The 22,452-nt window shown below is 39.8% G+C and overlaps 1 protein-coding gene across 1 annotated transcript; it reads left to right on the top strand.

Moving 5' to 3' along the window:
• Nucleotides 1-224: 224 nt before the first annotated feature.
• Nucleotides 225-22,129, top strand: in (inturned planar cell polarity protein). The gene is made up of 22 exons (XM_080279538.1): nucleotides 225-298; nucleotides 1,409-1,581; nucleotides 2,551-2,720; nucleotides 3,623-3,782; nucleotides 4,868-4,941; nucleotides 5,777-5,854; nucleotides 6,788-6,948; nucleotides 7,533-7,634; nucleotides 8,118-8,207; nucleotides 9,290-9,367; nucleotides 11,001-11,226; nucleotides 13,360-13,413; nucleotides 13,937-13,999; nucleotides 15,099-15,305; nucleotides 16,420-16,469; nucleotides 17,112-17,213; nucleotides 18,033-18,130; nucleotides 19,343-19,596; nucleotides 20,156-20,235; nucleotides 20,697-20,904; nucleotides 21,290-21,420; nucleotides 21,900-22,129. The coding sequence occupies exons 1-22, from the start codon at nucleotides 225-227 to the stop codon at nucleotides 22,009-22,011; spliced, it is 2,745 nt and encodes a 914-aa protein (XP_080135664.1). The 3' UTR covers nucleotides 22,012-22,129.
• The last annotated feature ends 323 nt before the right edge of the window (nucleotides 22,130-22,452 follow it).

The following is a 22,452-nucleotide window of genomic DNA, read 5'->3' as shown; positions in this document are numbered from 1 at the left end:
TTATAAGAAAATGTTATTGCTCTTTATGAGGGGAACCCAGAGGCATACCCTGTGTTTGCTCATAAGTAAAAAATTATTTAGTCTATCCTCTACATACAGATGTATAGCAAACATTTAAGGGCTAATGTTTCTGAATATAGTAGATGATGTAGGTTTCATTTCATTCAGACAAATATGATTTCAGAGGCAGCTGAAGGTGTCTGAGTGAGGCAGCCAGATAAAGAATGGATGACTATGATTCAGATAGTCCGAGTTACTCAGCATCATCTTCCAGACATTCAGATGAGTCATCCAATGAGTAGGTTTTTATTCTTTGGTACAGTGGTAGCAAATAAGCATGTTTTCGCCTTGGAGTAACTCTGTGATAATCATTACTGGTATATACTGTATTTGTCAAAATTTAGCCACTTTTTGAAGGTACTCCAGAGTTTGTGATATGGGATGCAGCACAATGTTTTCCTTTATTGACTGAGTCCAGGATATCTTATTTCAATTTATTTATGTAATTTGGTGATTTTTTTCGGCTTAGGATGGACTTTCCAATCTGAAGGGTTTAGATATTCCCTTAAATTGCCCTGTAGTATGACAGCCTATCTTAAGCTGAATGAAATTTTCTGGTAGCAACAAGAGTAAACTAAATTGAATGTCAGTTGAATTCTGATAGTTAAATACTCTGCATATAGTAGCTAATGGTGGAGTAATGGCAACATATTCTTTATATCAGTTCTCTTAGATTGCCACATACCAGTATGTTAACAGGAGCAACTTTACTGTGAAGGTGGAATGGATTAATTGTGAATAATGTTTTTGTGTGGTTGGTTGGGTTGTGAGTGCAGTAAGTGACAAAGTATTCTAGAGTGAGGAATGGCATTACTGTTCAAGTAAAGTGGATTGGTTGTGAAATTGTGAATTGTATTTATTTGTTAAGGGAGTGAGGTGGCTAACATAAGTAACTAAATGTTGTTAGGTGTGAAAAATAACATTACAGTGAGGGTAGAATGAATTGCTTGTGGTTTGTATTATGTGTATGTTTGCATGTAAAAGTTGTAAGTTATGGTGCAAAGGGAGAGTTTAATATGTGTGAGGTTTATTTTGTAGTCACTAAATTTAAGTGTAAACTTAAATTCCTCCCCTATGTAGAACCCTGTCAGAAGGTAGGCATATAATCAGCCAGTAGATTTGTGGCTGTCTTCTGGATTAAGACAGTCCAGCCAGATGTGACCTAAAGGGATTTAAGTGATGACCAGTTGGGAGTTACTGTTAATATAATGCCACTCAGAGGCTAGCAAGTAGTCACTATTACATTAAGTGTCTTGACTGAGTAGCTTGGTCTTGGATCCTTACAGTCCTGATGGAACAGTATAGGTGTAGATGATGGATGGATGACAAATTAGTTTCCCCCAAAAAGGTGTGAGGATGCTGAGTGGCTACAGCACGTGGGTCGTGATGGGTCGCTGCTTTACGTTGAGTCGTACGTCTCCAGCACCGTACGAGAGAAGCAGGTTCAGGCACTTAGGGCATCTGGACCCTCGGACAGAAAGCCACCATACTCGGGACAACCTAAGGACATTAAGAAAAAGAGTAAGTATGATTCAGAAAGATCTCAGTACAAATTGCCGTTTTTAAGGGCATTAAGTAAAACGCTGAGTTTGATACAGTAAGAATTCTGTTCAAGTTGTCATTTTTTTATGTCCTTTTTTAATATTAAGACCTAAAAATGCATGTTACTCAGGCTAGCCACAGGACATTAGGAAGAAGAGTCAGTTTGATACTGTAAGTTTTCATTTTAAGTTACCATTTATCACACTCTTTTTCATTATCAGATCCATAGTAAATAAAAGGAAAGTTACTACAGTAGTTGCTTTTTTTTTTCTTTTCTTTTTTTTTTAACTTTCTCTTTTGCTGTCAGGTCTTAAATCACAGAAAAGTTGCTTATTGAAGTTCCACGGTTACCTGTAAATATGATTTGCCAGTTTCTCCAAATTTAGAGTACTGTACCCCATAGGCTATATGTAAAAAGCTGTGATATTTAAGAACCCATTCCTTGCTTACATAAATGAGAACTTCCTTGACCGTATTATGTTTTGATTAGTGTGAAGTATGCTCCTGCACATTTATTTTCTGCTGTGGCTGCCAGTGCAAGTATCATAATCACTGACGTAAATTAAGCATGATAGTAAAGGTATTATATGAGCATTATGACTGACAGAATTTTTTCTTTCACAGCAGACTTACTCTTTCAGATAACTACTGAAGAGATGGCCAAGCATGTCTGGTAAGGTATCAAGACATGAATTCAAGGGCAGGGGTGGATAAAGAGAAAAATTTGGTGGAGGTGGCAGGAACATTTTAATTGATAAAATTTTTGGTTCCTCAACAGACAACACATACAGTTATTGAAGAGACAACTGTGCACATGTGAGAAAGGTATGGGACATGGTAGGTTTGTGAGCAAGAGAGATATCTCATAGTGAATGGATTAGAGAAGCATTATCAGTGATTGATTTTTTGGTTACTCACCTCCACACAAGGTTTTTTATTTACCAACAGACAAACTCCTACGGTTACTGAAGAGACGACCAAGTGTGCGTGTGAAGGGAGCAAGGCGTGGTGGAGTTGGAGGTGAGGGTGGGGCAAGAGGCGGACCTGACCTGGCCTCACCGCCCAAGGTCACCTTCAGGGACAACCCGAGTGGGGAAGTGAGAAAGGTTAAACTCCAGGTATGGTTTGGAGGTTTGGGGATTTTCTCTTACCTACAGTATATTCATGTTCTTCCAGTTTCACATATGAAATTTATTGTCTGTATGTGTATGAGAGTGTCTTGTTTATATATTGTGGCTACCCAGTACTAAAGGTACCTGGTGCATTTATTGAGAGAGCCCTTAAGCTGATGTTAAAATATTTTGCGATCATAGATTTGAAGTAGTATTTCCAGAGTGAGATATTTAAACTCTTCATCTGAGGGTTTCTCTCTTAAGGTGATAACATCATCTGTTTCTGCCACAACAGAATACAGATGCATCCTAGGGCTGAAGAAGTTAAGTATGTTTATGGCAGATGCAAATATGTATATGGATGACTTGTATGATCATTATAAATGCCTTTTTGAGGAGTTGATATGTTACACTCTCGAGTTACTGATTGTATCACGGGTGTAGCCTGTGAGGGTGTCTTCGGCTGTGGTCAGAATTTGACGGTGTGTGTTGTAGATACTATCTATCTATTGCCAGACGCCTCAATCCCGTTTGGGGTGGCCACAAACAAATCGCCTCCAAGTCACCCTGTCCCCTGCCATTTCACTGCCCTGCTCCCAACTCACACACCCCTCTCTCATATACCTCTCCACCCCATCCCTCCATCTCATCCTCAGCCTCCCCCTCCCTCTTCCCCCCTCCACCTCACTCACATACACTCTCTTCATCAGTCTTTCACCCTCCATCCTCTCCACATGTAATATTTATTTTTGTGTTTGCATCTGCATTGTACTTTACCAATTTATTAATGAGAAATAACATTAGGATAATGATGATATTACCATTGCTCTTCTCACTACTGTATATGAGTTACTGATATATTGATGTGAGACCCTTTTGCTACTGTTTTGCCACTGAGTATATCACAGGTGTACGAAGGAGGCAACAACTTAGGCCGACGTGCAAGCCTGTGTGAGACTGTGCTGGGCATCATTCCAGGCCGCTTCAATGAGCCCCCCTACACACGGGTCATGGTGGCTGGACTCCTCCCTGGCTCCCATGCTCTCAGGGATGGGGCCATCAAAATAGGTTGGTACAGAGAGTCCTCATCAGTATTTTTATTTTTTATTTAATTTTTTACATCCTCATTGCTGTTGATTAATAAGCTAATTAGAGAAAAAATTTGCATTAAAGTTCCATTGCCACCTGTGAACTTTAATTGCCATTTTCCTCCAGTTTACAGTACTAGTTGTATGGAAAAAGTTGTAATATTTTAGAACTTAACCCATTCTTATAATGAAGGTTGCCTCTATGCCCAGGAATCTATTTATTATGTTGGATGATATCCATATACAGTATGTGAATAAATGGATGCCTGGTTGCTTAGTGGATTAAGGTCCTCCAGCTGGACGTGTGATAGTCATATGTGTAACTGGATGGATGCCTGATTACCTAGTCAATCAAGACTCCCCAATTCGATGTGGTCCATAAGGTGTGCATCTGAGGGGTGGTTGGTGTTTATTGGCAGCATAATGCCACTCAGGGATGAACAGATGATCACTCTCACCTTAAATGTCTGGAGTGAGTTGCCAAGCCCTGGGCCATCTCCTCTTGATAGGGCTGTAAAAGATGTAGATGATATATAGAGACATACAATAATGAAGTTGCTAGTAGTCTAGTGATATAAAATGCCATTTAGAACAGCATCGTCATAATAGGTTAATGAAATGGAGTTGCTGGTGATGTATATAGTGGTTCTAGGACACCATTTGAGACAGTGGTATTGGAAAAAGGTTTTAGCAGTGGAAATGCTAATGGCTTATTGGTCCAGTGAACTATTTTAAAGGAACAGTCATGTGCTGCAGTAGTCTGAGTCCTTAAGAGACTACTGGAAGTTAAAACAAAATTGATTTAGGTTGTCCTGATTGATGCTTTATCTTGACAAGCTGGGTGTCTGCTGTGGTTTGGTAGGTGAACACAAGCCAATTTTTGGATTACAACCACTGTAATTGAAAAATATTCATTATGGAGAAAAGTAAACATTTTGTATACTGTGCTTTACTGCATAATTATGACTTCTGTGATGCATGTGTATATGAGGCATGTTATTTACAATAGTTTTTAAACCCTTCTCCTAATTCTAGATCTTGCCTCCCTCATTTCCATGTTTACAGGGGACTGGCTAAAGGAGGTTGAGGAAACAGATGTCACTTGGGATAACTTGGACGATGTTTTAGCTGAGCTGCAGGTAAGGGTCTGGGTCACTGGGAAGCTTAAAGGAGTCATTTTTATATTTTATTAAGTATTTTATAGTGTTCTTAATTTCTTTGTACCTGTGGATTGTTGTATTTGGTATTATTTATTGTGTTTATTTTTTTTTATGATACTACCTTTTATTATTTAGTAGTAGTAGTTGTAAAGTTCTCCCTACGTGTCAAGTGGGGTTGGTGGAGGATTAGTGCCCCTCCCTGTAAAACAATGAACTCTAAGCCCTTGACCACCCCGTTTGGGATACATGGCGTCTGGCAATGAATGAATGAATGAAAGTTGTAAAGCCAGACATCTGAAATGTGAACATAGTGAACAACAGGCTGAATTTGCTTTTCTGCAGTCTACCATTCTCCTTTTGGGGGACAGGGAAGTGATCGAGGAACATTTGTATAGCCAGACAGGTGAGACGTCCAGTTATATCAATGCCACCACATGGAGGCATCCCTCTCCAGCCTTGTATGTTATAATTTCCATAATCATACGTTTGAAATCTAGTGTGTGTTAGCTTTCAATGTGTTGTCTTCTTTTTGTTTTCATACCATCATTAGGTGGGAAAACATTTCATGATATTGTTGCTTATATAATTATGATGATGATAATGATGATGATGATGATAATGATAAGAAGGATATGAGGATGATAAAGAGGAGAAGAAGGACATGATGATGATGATGATGAAGAGGAGAAGGAGGCTGTTATGATGATGATGGTGATGATGGTGAAGTTGATGATGAAGATGAGTACCTTGTCATATAGCTACCAGTGAATAGAAAAGATTGTGGTAATACTATTTTGTTCTCTCTCTTTATCAGATCCCATCAATGATCACCCTGTCAGTGCAGAAGTGTGCCTCTGAAACCTTGCCTGATGAGATGGACAGCGATCACAAGGTATCATAAGTAGCATTGTACAGAAAACCTTGTTATATATGTTGCCTCTTTTTTTTTTTTTATTAATTTTTTTTTCACTAATGAATCCATAGTAATGTACAGAAAAATTGTGTATTAAAGTTCTGTTGCTACCATTCTTATTTACTTATTTATTTATTTATTTTTGCTAATAAGTATCATATCGTGTCATACAATTTATAAAGAATATTGAGTTGTTAATACTCTTGAACCAGAAATGATCCATAAGGGTGTACATGTAAGGGATGGTTGGGGATATTGCTCACATGATACTGCTCAGGGGAAAGCACCTGGTTACTCCTGACAAGGCAGCAAAATATTAGATGACAGGAAGATAATGTGTATTTGTGACAGAAGTGAATTTAATCATATTTTCATATATATATATATATATAGTGCAGATATATGGAGCCAGGATTCCCCTCTCTCTGTATTGCTGTAGGGGTGTAGCAACCCCACCACCCAGCATTTTTGTTGTAAGGAACCAAACCCTGTCACAGCACAGGAGAGGGTGAGATATTACCTGGGGCTTCCTCCTCCCTCAGATTCATGTGCCCATAATATAAGAAAAAAAAAATACTTTCCTGATCGGATTGTATGACTGATGAATGGATGGATGACTGGAAGGAAAACAATCATTGCCTTGGATCCCTCCATCTCCAGTACATTTGCCTTTGATAGTTGGTTACAGTTACATTGAAAAGAGTGCCTTGGATCTGCCAGTAATATAAAATCTACCTTTGTATAGTTTGAAAGTGTTTGGGTAATTAATTCAGCCAAGTCATGCATTTGTAAGGGAGGTTATGACACTGATCATTTGCCGTAACCTGTACTGTACTGGCAGTTGTAGATGAATAAATAAATGGGTGGAATAACTAACCACCTCACATTCAACATCACTGTCTCATTCCTTAGCGAGTGACTCAAACACAGCTGGTGAGGGTGGTGACAGGCAGCTCCTCCAGCACAGCCCAGACCCCTGCCCCATCCCCACATTTGGTCCGCCTACCACACACCGTCCTGTACCTTAGTCTCACAGGGGTCACTGAGGACTCACCAGATGAAGCTGATATCAGGTACAGTACTTGGCTTCACCCGGAGTATACTCTCTTCACTTTAACTTGGCCTAAAACTGCCATTTGTTTATCATGCATACTGGGTTACGACAGATTGACACAACATACTGCTGGCCATGACGTGCTGTGGAAAGGGGATTAAGCAATAGTATTGCCATTTTCTGATGCTGTGCTCCATGAAGTAAGCCTCAAAAGGACAAAAGTATGGGCCAAGTTGAAGGGAAAGAACTGTAGTTGTGGTGTGTGGGAATGTATACCATTTTCATACACTCAGTACTGTTGTGACAATTTTTCATACTTGAAGAGACTTTCCCCCAGTGAATGATCATGGCATTTATTTCCTGGCTGCTCAGAAATATTTATCAACATAACAGCTTAGAGAATCCTCTGTCATCCTAAGAGAGCTCAAAGATGATGGTGATGTTGATGGTCATGATGATGTTCATGATGATGATGATGGTGATGATTTACTGCACTGTTCTACTTGAAAAAATATACAGAATGATTGCACGTATTAAAGAACATCAGCAAGCCATTAATCTTGTGCAGTATTACACAGTTTGAAAAGGGTTTTTGTATAACAGGTACCAGTTCCCAGGGTGGAGCAACAAGTTGGTGCAGGTGCGAGGGATGTTCATCACTGCCGCCCACGCTGTGCAGGAAGTGGTGGGTGCTCCAGCCCTCTGGTAAGTCACCCACCTGTCTACTGTGTCACTGTTTATCCATCCAACTGTTTTTCTGGGTATCATTCAACTGTGTAAAATAAAATTAATACTACACGTACAGTGGGATAGTTTCATTGAGCATGACCTAAGGGTTAAGGGACTAAATAGGGAAGCTGCCTGAGATCAAGCAGCATGGAGAGCTGCCATTAGGTGACCAAGGCCGATGCATGTAAGCATGTTGGAGCCTTCACAAATGAAAACAAGCAGTGGGTGTGAAAGTGATACTGGTATACTGTATATCTATGTAACTGTCAGGTCACAGCCCTCTGGTAAGTCAACAGTCAGTACCTCTGTTCAGCCTGCTAACTGTATTTCCGTGCATCCCATTCACCCAAGTAAAATCAAACTAATGATGATGATGATGATTGTAATGAAAATTAGGACAGTTACAATGATGACTATGGTGTTGATGATGACGACAATGATGATGTTTTTACTTTCCAGCTCAACAGTGTGCTTGGATGGGGAGTATTATCACGTGGCGTATACGAGAGAGAACAAAGACGTCTTCCTTCTGGCCCTCCCAAATTCTTAGTAAGTATGATAGGGATCATATTATTGATTTTTTCCCTTTATATCTTGGTACCAAAGAAGGATGCCTTCATGTGGTGGTACTGATATAACTGAGTGGCTCCTTGCCTGCTTTTTTTCAAATGTTCCTCACCTGCTTCCTTATCCCCTGCAGTGAAGTTGATAGATTGCAGAGTGGCAGGTAAAGCCTGCAGTCCACTGGGTTCACATTCAGATGAGCTTGGGGCTGCAGCTACTACTGTTACCCTTGTATCTTGAAAATGGAGTAATGAAGGATTGGTTGTTACTATATTCTTCATTCAAGATATTTTTCAGTTACTGTTTCTTGTTGGTTCTTGTTGATGTCTTTGTGATCCTAAGCATTTTTTTCAATCTGTCTATCCATATTCAGATACATTAATCCCAAAAGGGTTGGTCACAAATGAATTGCCTTCATGTCACCTTGTCCTCTGCCGTCAGGCTGCCTTTCTCCAAGTCACAATCCTCACTCATATGACTTACCTCTCCTTCCGCATGCCTGCATCTCATCCTCGTTCTCCTCCTTCTCCCCTCCCACTCCACCTCTCTCACATACACTCCCCAGGTCAATCTTTCATTCTTCATTCTCTCCACATGGCCACATCATCTCTTACAAGCAATAGTATGTAACAATCTACACAATTTCAGTTTTATTTAGTGTATAGTCTATAATTGTACCGTATTTGCTTCTTGGAGCACAGTAGTTTCAACATATACTGTGAATATAATCATCATTATTACCCTTTGCTGAGCTGTGTGAAATGATTTTTTTTCTGTGTATTTTATATGAAAATTTTACCACATACAGTACCTGTCTGGTGGTAGGGCTGTCAGGTCAAAACAGGCTGTGACTTTTGTACTATGATTTGGGTCCTAGAAGTGCCTGTGCTATGATCTGAGTCCCAGAAGTGCTTGTACTATGATCTGAGTCCTAGAAGTGGCCTGGGTGTTTTCTTTCATTTAAAATGCTACAAGCGATATGTCAGTCTCTTACCCCAATGTGCTCCGGACTACAGTAGCCTAGTCTAAGGGGAAAATCTTTAAAGTATCTCTCTCTCGTGTTGCAGTGTGTCAAGTCATGAGCTGGTGGCTTTGATGGACCAGCTGGCCACACTCATCAGGTTTGAGTTTGCCACACTATCCAGGTGAGAACATTGTTTGGGGTTCCTGTGTTTTTGCTGTCATGTTTTTCTTGAAGTTATATTTGGTATTTATATATTTATTTATTTATTCATATTATTGCTTCATGTTTCCTCAGAGGTTCATGCTCCTTTTTGCCTTCATATTTCATAGTTTTATATATGCTGTATATTTATTTTTGCCTGTGTTTTTCTGAAAGATTTTTCTTTTAACATGTTTTTTTCAAGGTTTTATATTTATTTGCTTTCAAGTTTTTCATTTGTGGTAGGTGGTGGTGACTGTCATCCACTCACTGGATGTAGTGCTGCCTACTTCATCCTTCACCTTTAGCATTCCATTTCTGTGTCTGCCCTCCTCTCTTCCTATTTCTCCCATCTTTCCTGTCACTCTTTATTACTCTTCTTTCCTTTTCGGGTGGCTTTACATTGAGTGACAAGCCTAATGGTTTCCTGTAAGCCAGGAATCCATTTACAGCACTAGGTGGTAACCATATAACCAACCTACAGGTGTTCCCTATGTGTCAGCAAGTGGGTTGACGTAGGGTTAGTGTCCCTCCCCATAAAACAAGTAACTCAGGGACAAACGGCCATCCCTTATGGGATTAAGGCATCTGGCTATAGATAGATAGAGAAGTTTTTCTAACTGTTATTTTTTAATGCTTTTCTGTTATTCTTTTCCTCATGTTTTTCTCAATGTTTTATGTTCATTTTTGCTGTTACATGATCTAAAGTTCTCCCTTTCCTTACTTTTTTTTTTTTTTTTTAAATTCAGTCTCATAATAATAATTTTGCCTATGAATGCAGTCCAGTTTCCCTCATATTTGTACAGCATTTTATTGTTATGCATAAATACTTCATTATGTGCTAAGAGAATATATCAGTGTTAGAGTAACCCTTGTTGTGTGCCTGTGTTTTGCAAATACCAGGTAAATACTATGAGAGTTAAGTAAGTCTCAGTTGGTATTACATATTTTGCATAGTGTTTTCTAAAATTATTGATGTCATGTTTAGGTGAAGAGTCATAGATTGGTTGTATGATACTGTTTTTCTTTTTCGGCATAACCTTGTTGATATAATGGACTGTGATTGCAAATACTTATGATTGAACAACATGCATGTTGCTTTTGGTGCATGTTTTGTGTGTCAAGACTGGAGAGTGCGATGTATGGTACAGTGAGAAAAACATTTTAGAATTGTATTCTTAGTGGCTTTGGAGGTTTTGTAGCATCCCATCTTCATTACTTTATTTTGCTTGTTGCACCTTAACCCGTCAGTGCCCGGTGTTGTTGTGTGTGGAATTTCAGTGGAAGGGGACAGCATACTGCCCATTGCCTGTTGGCTCATGGTCACAAAGCTCATAGGTTCAAGGCTTGGAGTTCCTCCCTTGGTTAATTTTTGAAGTGCTTAGTTCTGTCACTTTAAATTGTTATGGGGCACAGATGTGTTAATATCCTCTTGCATGTCTCTGATACAGACTGTCAGTAATAAAATAATATAAATTGCAAACAAGGGAGTGTTAGGGTTTAACCCAAGTATGTAAAAAATATTACCAAAGAATAGATGCAGTGAAGCCTTCATTGCCTTCTGTGAGTATAATATGAGTCCAAGTGTTGTCATTGTTTTGGAATCTTTCTATCAGTGGTTTTGGCAGTGGGAGACACAAGGCTTACCTGGACCACCTGTTTAGCCTGGTGCTTGGGGGTGTGTTGGGGGGCAGAGGGACAATGAGTGGTGGTGGTGTGGCCGGGGGAAGGGGCTGGGGTAACGGTCTCAACCCCTACCTGCCCCAGCTTATGGCCACATCTGAGAGCTTTGTTCTAGCCAACCCTGTCTGGCTTCCACTGCACCACGCTTCTGAGGCAAAGGTCAGTCTTGAGTAAAAAGAGCCAGAATAAAATAGGAAGATTGTCATTGTAGGCAAAATTCTCTTGAGACAATGAACAATATACTGTTTATGATAATGTTTTCATGGTAGAGGAAGATTGATGGAAGTTGGATTTAACCATTCCAGTCATTGGTCTCCCAAAGCTAAGTAAAACTTTGAAGAGGTAGCCAGAGTAAACTTGGAGTGTCATCATCATCGTAGGGGAGGGGTTAACAAAAATTGCCTCCAACTCTTTCAGTCCCAGAAATTAGTTTAGTAATAGTAGTAGCAGTTGTTGCAAGCTGAAGCTCAACTGGATGTGAACTTGGTGAACTGCTAGCCAGAGTTGCCCATTTCCTGCAGTACAAAATCTTTCTTTTAGCTGATAGGGAGGGAACTGAGGGACATTGTATAACAGGGCATTGGAGTCTCCCAGTCATATCAGTGCTATCACATAAAGGCATCCCTCTCTCACACCCGAAGTCAGTGTAAGAGCAATTAAACCCTTCACTACAAGCAATCTGTCATAACCTGAATAAAATCGTTTGGCAGCAGTATTAAAGAAAAAAAAAAAGAGGAAAAAAGGAAGAAACAGAGTAACACCAGTTCTGTATTAACCAGTTTACTGTGTAAGGAACCAAGGTGAGACTGCAGTACTATTGTCCAGATCAGATAAGGAGAAGTCACTGATTTATGTTTTTTGGTGATTGTATGACCAAAAAGCATTCAGCTACTTCTTGGGGATTCAAACTTGCATGGAGCATATGTCTGTCACCCTTATACCACTTGACCCCCTGGCTTCCTTTTGTTTTATCATTGCCAGGTGATTCAACTTTTGATGACTTTTGCATTGAAGAAGTTAGAAACACTCTCCAATACTTATTTCAAACAGTGAAATCCTTATGTATCATTCATTTCTTTCTGTAAAGACTGAAACAACTTAAATTTCCTTGAATGGATATACAATGTGCAAGTTTTGGTAGAAAATGCCATGGTGTCACTGAGGTATATATTTTATTCTGGCTAATACCACTTGATTTTGTTCAGCTAAGAGAATTCCTAGATTGTCAAAGTATTAGCAGGAGAAATTATGGAACTTTTTTTTTTTTTTTTTTTTTTTTTTTTCTTTTTACTACTACTACAGTATCTCTAAGAAGGTGAGAATACTTTGGTTATGTTATGATTGTTAATGTTTATCCTCATAGCATGGTAATACTCAGATTTCCTTTACATTGTTTGCTTTTAATGTACCATGAACAAGTACAGTATACTGTATGTTTGCATTTTTTTTTTTTTATGTGTCCGATTCTGGGCTTGATCTTTATGATTGCTAAAACCTTACTCCTGCGTCATAATGGATAACCTACACAAATCTGTTGAGTTATCCTTAATGTAATGTCATAAGCAAAAGTCCGCTGACATTCTCCTTTAACAGTGCGTCTTATCCTTCGTATTTCTCAGTCCTCCTTGAATGCCATAAAATATCCTTCTTTCTCATACTCTATTGCTGTGTGCTTCATATTGCTGTCACATAAAAACGTTTCATATAACAGCTTTCATTAACCACAGTTAGCAGGGAATTTTTGGCAAACTTTTGATTTTGATGGTAAACTTTGAAACTGTAAGCTCTTCTTTATTTTAACTTGCAGATGTACAGTATGTGAAATGTAAATAGCTCTGCGTTTGTTAATTTGTGGAATTCATTAAATAATGCAATAAATTTCCTACAGCACATGTTTATATAGGATTTTAAGTATCACTGACAGATGTTTGATGAAGTGCTTTTGATCTGTTGTTAATCCCATGAGAATGATATTGTCTTTTATGTTCTTGCCACTGCCAAATATTTTGCTTGAGCTCAGTGAAGGGGATAATGGAGATCATTTCCCTAAGTTAAAAATGGTAAAAGTAAGAGCCATGTAAAATCATGCCACTAAGAAGCATAGAAAAAATGTCATCACAGTGAAAAGGTTAAGCTTCACAATAGAGTACTCAGATGTTTGTTTGCCATGTTGCAGTATTATTTGTCACAGTAACATTAGCCTGTATTGTAACAGAACGGTGTAAATTTGAGGATGAGTCTGTTTGCTCTCCAGGTAAATCATGTATCTAGAGCTTTTGTTTCTTTCAACAGCTCCAGATTGACAACTGCCTGAGTGAATTGGAATCAGGAGACTTTGGAGATGATGTAAGTAAAGTAATTAACAGTATTTTCATAGTTATTTCCCAATTTTTGATATTTGGAATCACGGTTGACGTTGGACTTATAAGTACCTTAATTTTTTTTCTGCACGTATCATTGAATATACAGCACAGTACTTGAATATGGAGACAAATAAGTAAGAGCAGATTTGGCACTTTCATTCTTCTGCTGCTGATATAGATTCATTTATATACAGAGTTTTGTTCAGATTTTTATTCAGATTATACCATATTGCAGAATTTTGTTCATATGTGAGAAATCATAGCAGTCATTGAGTTGTTAATATGGTAACATTTTTTTTGCTATGACTGCACCAAGAACTTCTTTAGACAACTATCAGACAGTATTATGCTTCTTTCTTAGCAGTCAGAGAGTTCAAAATTATCTCAATTAACACTGACACCACTGTGTATGCACCCAAGTATTTATTCAGGCTTTAATCATACAGTGGTATTCAGCAGAGAAAAATCCAACCAATTAGATGTGTAATCTCTTTTTCTACCCACAGGACTCAGATTACGAAGACTCACTTTCTCTCTACAACATCCTGGGCTCCTGCCTGTTTTATAAGGTAGAAATTGTTGACGCTTTTTGACCTGTTCGGCTTGCTGTTGGCTTGAAGATTAGTGGAGGAGAAGATAAGATTACGAAATGGGTAGTTGGTAGAGCTTAACAAATCCATCTAGTAACACTTTCCCATTCCACCCCTTCTCCAACTCACCACCCTCTTACCATTCTTCTCTAGCTGCCATCCCTTGTGTTATAACACCTCAGAGTGTCCAGAGAATGGTTGCACATTTAAAGATTGGATGCCCCAGGATGTCCAAAAAATGGTAAATTGACACTTAGTGTAAACACAAACTTTTGGTGCTTAATACCAGGTGGTTTCTTGAACACAAGAGCTTGGAATCTTTGTATTTTATCTATAGCCAGACACCTTATTCCTGGTGGGGGTGGTTATAAACAAATTGCTTATGTGGGCCCCTTTCCTCACCCATCGGGCAACCTTCCCTCCCATCTCACACCACTCTCAGCTATATTCCTCTCCACCCACTCCTCCACCTCATCCTCGATTTCCCATTTCTTCTCTCCCTCCATCTCAGTCATACACTTCTTTCTTTTCTAAGTAATAATATCCTGAGCATTGTTACCAAGGTGTTCCTCTTCCTTCTCCCTTGTTCAGGGTTATATAGTAGCATAACACCCAGCACCACAGAAATTGGTGTAGATGTTAATGTTGCTGCATCATCTGAATAAAAATCTTCAATGTTTGTTTATCAAAAATTAAGAAGCATTGTTTCCACTGTCCCACATGTTGTAAACATATTCTGTTCCTGTAATGAATTTTCTGGCCGTAGTGCTTTAGCCAGCAGTTGGGGCTGAAGCCCTCCCCTAGGTTTCAAAGCCAAAGCTGAAGCCATTGGAAAGTTACAAAGCTGAAGCCAATGCCAAAGCCATGACCTAAAAACCATGGCTTCATGAAGGCAAAGCCGAAGCTGACTTCAACCCCATGTCTGAGTATAGTGCTTGTTTACCAAAAACTTCCCCTCTTTCCTTCCATCCTTAGCAAGGTCACTTAGTAGCGCCTCACCTGGTGCTGGAAGAATTTCAGGTATCTACAGTATAATACTTTATTGCTAAAATGTTCCTCTTTCCTCCACCTTTGGCAGGGTCACTTAGTTGCCTCCCACCTGGCACCGGAGGAACTGGTGCATGTGTGGCTGCTGGTGCGACATCATGGCCTGCTGCACCTCACTGCCACGGAGGCCCTCAGTCAGCTGGTGGGGTGGCGACGTGTCCATCCTAGTGCAACAGCATCTCCCAACACTCCACCGGAACGTGCACCACCCACACACTATCTCCTCCTTGTGGCCATGGTGGGTTTAGAGGAAATGTAAGGGTAATTTACTGATGTTTCACTGTATAGTATTTACTTAGTTCTGCATCTGGCCCACGACGCATGACCATAATGCAATCCTCCCCCACATTGCCTCCTTCTCCTGGCCATGGTGGGTTTGGAAATAAGATAGGAGTGTATTGTGCATGGCTACCCATCCAATGTTTCACTCCTGTTTATTTGTGGTACAGTACATAGTTTTACGCCTGCCCCAGCACACCACTTGAATACACACCACCATCGCTCTATCTACTCCTCGTGGCCATGGTGGGCTTGGAGGTAGAGATAGTATAGTAGAGTACTGTAATAATCTTTCACTATATGGTGGACCCTCAGTTTATGCAGGACCAATTTGCACAAGACATATCTTGCATGGAATGATAAATCCTGACCTGGCCCAGTAAATGCAGAAAAAAAAGTTGCATGAGAAAATCGCAGAGATTGACGTGCATCCGCGGCTATCACCCCCAAAGTTCCAGTCAGACCACGTAGATGCATGCTAACCCCACTTTGCCTGACCTTGCTTCCAAGAGGCCTTCACCAAAAGGAGTGTACATATAAACAGAGTTGTAGCTGACCATACTCCAAGCTAATATAATACTGAATAGTATGGTATATATACTGTACCAAGCTATACCTATGTGATATAAAAATTTTACCAAATTTTACAGTGTAAAGCTATACTTGAGGAATCGCTTTGTAAGTGGAACCACAGTTTCAGTTTAGTACTCATTACATTTATTGTATTCGACAATTGAAGCAGATACAAAGAGTACACTGCACTCAAACCCTGCTATACAATCTCCCATTACATAATTGACGACTTATACGATCTTAACATCTTAGCACCCTTTTTTTTTAATACAGTATATGATCACCATTTTCACATCCCATCACTATAATCCCTATGTTCAGTATACGGTCGATCATTATCAAATTGGTTTTCCATGCATATAACCCAGTCATTTAGTGGAGTTTGAGTGTATTTTAGATTTTTTTTGTGTGTGTATCATTGAATATTAATTATATAACTCATTATGAATTAGTATCCTAGTGCTTATTGCCCATCTGTATACTGCTTCTCTCCTCCACAGAACCACTGTCTGCTGTGTGTGATGCTAGAAGCGGGGGGAATTACAGAGCCGTAAGTTGAGTTCAGTGCTGGGATAAGATTTCACCAATATTCATCAGTATAATGGGTTTCATCTAAGCTGAATAAAGTGTAAAAGTTATCATTGTAGAGAAGTGGTTAAGTATCTGTTGCTGTGATGCATGGTAGCTGAGTGGTCAGAGCACCTTGGTCAAAGTGACAACCTAATCATGCATGTAGGCTCAGTCCCTAAGAGGTGACTGGCAGTTTATCAGTCATGTAATGCCATCAAAGGAAGTAGGCTGGTTATCTGCCCATATATGTACTCGATTGTGGTAATGTAGCCTCAGGCCATTTCACCTTGAAAGGAGGACTGTAGATTTTTTTTCTCCAGGGTTTGGCATCCCTTTTTGACTCGATGGTTGCTGGATTGATTCTGTCAGATAGGTGAGTTTGAAACTATGTGCAGAATGTTTTTTTGACATACAGTTTCAGGTTGAGGCAGGCTTCTCAGGGCTTGAATGGTGAGTGATTGGAAGTATGGCCTATTCAGTTGGGCAAACTTTAGTTAGAATCTTATATTCTGTCAAGTTTTTTTCTGGCTGTCTGGACCCTACCTCACCCCACCTTGTAGTGGGAAAGGAGGTCTGAATGATGACGACGATGATTTTTTTTTTTTTTTTTCCCCACTGGCAGAGTGGATGAAGGTGCTGGACCAGACCCTGTTCTAGTGGACCAGGTGGAGGCCTCACTCTACCAGCTTCATGCCCTCCACATACACAGTATCTGTGAGGAGAGGTTTGTTATTTTACCCTTCCTTTGTTCTGTATTATTACATTACAGATCCTCATATAATATTAGGGATATGTTGTAACATATCACAACTTTTTACATACAATTGATGCTGTTATTTTGGAAAAAAACTGGCAGATCAGTTTTGTAGGTAGCAGTAGAGCTTTAGTAAGCAGCTTTTGTGTTGCTACTGTTTTAATAGCAAAAGAGAATGTCATAAAAGATGACTGAATGAGGATGTAATTTATGTCTGCTGTACAATGAATGTTTTCAGGTAAAAGTTTTTAAAATTATCTCATTAGGTGTAATGACTTCTCAAGTTTCCTGCAGTACAGCATTTTATGCTCATGAGTTTTGCAGTGACCCTTTCATTCACTGGATTTTAAAATTTGTGGCCAGTATTCCTGAATTGTGCACTGCTTGTTCATTTATTCTGAGTAGCTGTGAAGTGTAGCCAGAACTGCACAGTTAGGATTTGACTGAAAGATAGTAGAAGCATTTTGTGTGAAATTTAAATTCTTTGTGGAAATTTACAAAAAAAAAAAAAATAAATGCATCGTATAGTACTGTATATGGATGAGCTGAAGTAAACCTTAGCCTCCTCAGATGATGTCATATGAATTTTCTTCTTTGTTATTTACTTCTATTAGAGTAAATTTAGGATAAATGTTTTAACCTGGAGGGTTGGGATACAGCCTTCATTAAGCACTTCACTACAAGGGGGCCCCTCTAAGTAGAGTCAAACCGATTGGCTGTAGCAGATATAAACTATAAAATACCATCCATCATCATAGTGAAGGAGTTAAGTGATGTATGTTCCCTCAGTCTGCTGGGTGGTGGCATAGAGACAGTGGCAGCGGATGACAAGTTTGGCCGAGGAACACCCAACAAGAAGCCAAAGGAGCGTCACGACCCCACAGATGGTGAGGGAGTTGTATTTTGTCCACCTTGACTTGGAGGAATTTTTAGTCTTTTTAATGCATTTTTTCTCTAGTTCTCTAGCTCAGTGGTAGAATAAGACAGTACAGTATTGTGGTTCTACATCCTTTTCGTAGCACTTCTTTATGGCATAGTACCATATTCTACAGTTAATGTGCAATACATGTACTTCAGCATTACATAAGACAGTACTGTGCTTTTACATCCTTTCCATAGTGCTGCTTTATGACTAGCAGCACGATCTAGAGTTAATGTGCAGTGCTGCTGTTCTCCATCTTCTCCATAGCCGTTCTCCATCTTTTGTATAGCACCATATTCTAGTGCTAACATACAGTACAGTGGCTGTATGTCCTTTCCACAGTACTTCTTCATAACTAGCACTATATTCTACTGTTAATGTGAAGTGCAGTACTTTGGCTCATTATTCATTTTATAGCACATCATCTCCAGCTCCACATTCTAATGTTAATGTTCAACACTATGGCACTACATTCTTTCCATAACAGCTCTTCATGACTTAGCTTTATACTCCAGTGTTAATGTGTGCACCTATAATTTGGTTTTCCTTCCTTTAAATAGCTTTTCTTAATGATTGGTACCATATTCTAGTGCCTATGTTTAATACTGTGACTGTACATCCTCCATAGCACTTGTTCATAACTAGCATTTTGTTTTAGTGTTACAGCTCACCATTGAAGATAGGGAGATGGCATTTATACTTCAAGATAAGTGGACAAGGTATAAAGATTTCCTATGTTGAGGTGTCCAGTCTTACTCCAGAAGTCATCATTATACACCGGCTCCTACTTCTCATCTCTCTGTTCTTCAGTGTTCCTTATTTATTTATTTATTTATTTTTTATTTGGGCACACCCACAACTTGATTACTAAGTCGTGACTGCATGAAATTTAGTAAGCCATAATTACAAGGTCAAAATGAGTTTCCTTGGTTACTAGTCAATTCAGCCCTCCAATCTGAGTGCACTTGGCCATCAACTGAGCTGAAAGGGTGTGGGGATCTTCATCAAGTTAAAGAGAGAAAGAGAGAGAGAGGGGGAGGGGTGGAGAGAGAGAGAGATTGATTGTATTATGTTCTTTTATGCTGTCCTACCTAGATTCTTTTATGCCATTGTACTATGTTCTTTTATGCTGTCTTACCTAGATTCTTTCATGCCATGACCCCCCCTCCCACTCTAGGAGGTCTGCGGCTACCTGATGTGCCATCCATACTGAAGCAGAAGTCAGGGGGTGGGGGAGCTGAGGTGCGGCTGGAGGTGGGGCCGGGGGTGGGTGTGGGGGAGGGCGAGGGCAGTCTCAGTGGGGACTCCTTTACCCCGAGTTCCCTCGACTCATCACTCCAGCATGATGAGGACCACCGCCTAGAGAAAGAGGCCGAGGAGGAGGAAGATGAAGAGGACGAGGAGGAGGAGTCTGACTGGAGGATTTATAAGGTAGATGAGCTGTTACGGGGCAGTGTTTTAATTTAGTTTTTGTTCCTAGTTTTATATTCACAGTATCTACCAGTATTTATTAACGACTGACAATAAAACTTCACTCCATCCTTAGGTGAAAAAAAAGTTTATGATAATGATGATGATGATGAGACAAACGTTGCTTCTGTTGTACAATAACAGCATCATTATATAGCAGCACATACTTTCATTCTTTTTCTGTGCCTGCCCTCCTCTTTTCCTATTTCTCCCATCTTTCCTGTCACTTCTTATTGCTTTTCTTTCTTTTACAGGTGGCTTTACATTGAGTGACAAGCCAAATGGTTTCCTGTAAGCCAAGAAACCATTTACAGCGCTGGGTGGTAACCATATAACCATACGTGCTCCCAACGTGTCAACAAGTGGGTTGGTGGAGGGTTAGTGTCCCTCCCCATAAAACAAATAACTCATAGTCAAATGGCCATCCCTTACGGGATTATGGCATCTGGCAATAGATAGATAGATAGACATACTTTCAGTGTTTCAACATAGCAAATAATGACCGACCTTTTAATGGCAGCCGTCGGAGAGCCGAGTGCTGACCCAGTATGACTATGAGATCAGCCCAACCCCATCCCGCCCCACTGTGTCCCCCATTAGGTGAGAGGCACCACACCATCATGTTGGGAGTTGGGTGGTTTGCTTGTATTAAAGGTATTTAAGGTATTAGTGGTGCATTTTGCTGATATATTCAGTCTGAGAGGTCTTTCAGGTTAAAAAAAAAAAAAAAAAAAAATCTCCTGGAATTGTCTTTATACTGTGGTATCTAAAGAGAGTCAAAGATGAGAAGGCCAGTATAGTATTAAGAAATATTTTACTGCAACCAACATCTTCCTTGATCAATAATCAGTTCCAGTCAAGTTTTTCTAAAGCCTTTTCCAGAGCCATGAATCCCGTACTGTATACAGTTTCTTACCTTTTGCAACCTCTGCCAACATCCTCTTTGTGAAAACTTTATCTGTTTATATAACTCTACCTTTGCATAATAATAATAGAAATAATAACAATAATACCGTAATGACAATAACATTAATAGTCTGGTTTTTGTTTTTAACCTGCAGAGTAACCAGTGGGCAAGAATGTGCTCTGTTCCACTTGGTTCAGCTGGAGGTCGGGGAAGGAGTGCTGATCCAAACCCGGCCTCCTCCCTCCTCTGACCCCCCTGGCCAAGCCCCTCCCCCTCCACCTCTCCACTCTCAGGTGCTCCACAACTTCCGCTCTACCTGTGCTCATATTCACCACCTCCTCCACGCCTCTACCCGAAGCAAGGTTGGTTTGTGGATGTTTAGGCTTGCTGTTGGTAGTTCTTTCATTCTAGTACTTTCTCTGTATTTTTCAAATCCAGCCTCTTTTCTCACATCACCATTTGTTTCCATTTTTGCATTTCATTCCAGCAAGTATAGTACTAGCAGATACAGTCATTATTCCATTTATCACTCCAACCACTGTTCTAATTGAATAAATGCCAGGACTGTCTTATTTAAGAGATAAGACTAATGTGATGGTAATCGCATTGCAGGAAATTATGTTTCAGTGTATTTCAAATAAACTGTTCCATGCCATAGCTTGGAATCAAGTTCTGTTTTAATGAAGTTCAAATAGTCAGACTCCCCTGCCCCAGCCTTGAATCAGGCTCCCACCATACCACTTTCAGGAAAACATAGGAGGATATGGAAGCAGTTCAGCCCTAAGTGGGATCCGGGAGCATGGGGTGCTCTTCACGTATACTCCACCACCCAGCCCGGCCAAGAGGAGGACACACACCTTCACATATTGGGTTGTTGGGTTAGTTGGAAGGACATTTTTATTATGTGTTTAGGATTATATCCATCTCACTAGTGGGCAGGGGTGAATGTTGTATCAGTGAAAGTCTAACCCGTTTTACCGGGCATCAGGAGGGAGGCCTGAGAAGACGGATTGAGGTCCTGTAGAATGACCTCGGAGTTAAGGGATCAATTAGAGATGCTGCTAGAGATCATGTTCAATAGCTTGGAGAGTTGCCGTTAGGTGAACAAGGCTGACGTATACTAAGATGTACAATATTTTTCGAAGTGAACAAATGATAGTTTTCCAGCTTTTGTACTTTCTCTTTCCTTGTTTTGGATCTTACCTCACCCCATCTTTAGATGAGAGAAAGGTCATGATGATGATGTTAATGTAGTAGTCGCTTTGGTTGGAGATAAAGGTTAGAGTAATGGTGGTGGTGCAGATGATGATGATGTGTATATTTTAAAATACAGTACAGTATTATGGTGTCATTTCAGACGTATCCTGGGAGCACCATATCCTCGTGAAATCTATGTGTGCTACCATGAGGCCGTCCCACAGAATCTCCTGGAGTTGGCATTCAGAGTTGCTCACGGTGCAGTCATCTGAAGGGAGAAATGCACACACTGGGCCACAACTTCATCAGATATTCCATTTCTTTTGCTTTTCATTGTTTTTCTGCTTGCTAATAATCCAAAACTGAGATGAAATGTTTCTCAATATAATGTTTCACCTCTTATACATTTCAACTTCCTTTGCTAGCTAATACTTCTAAGATGAGAGGGACTTGATATATTATCTGCCTAGTATTTCACCCTTCCAATCTTCACTTTTATCTGTTGGCTAATACTCCAAACTGAAAGAGGTTTATGTATATCCACCTAATGTTTCACCTCTTCTTTAACTCTTCTCTCATGCCTAATGTTCCTAAGATGAGAGAGGCTTGGTATGTTGTTTGCACAATGTTTCATCTCTTGTACATCTCACTCCTCTCTTCCAACTAATGTTTCTAAGATGAGAGATGTTTGGTATGTTTCTCCTCCCATAGAT

This window comes from Coenobita brevimanus, chromosome 79 (genome assembly GCF_032717465.1).
Source record: "Coenobita brevimanus isolate Jiangsu-jjx chromosome 79, ASM3271746v2, whole genome shotgun sequence".
NCBI lineage: Eukaryota > Metazoa > Arthropoda > Malacostraca > Decapoda > Coenobitidae > Coenobita > Coenobita brevimanus.
Note: the sequence above shows the minus strand (reverse complement) of the source record. Positions and strands in the feature narration are given on the sequence as shown.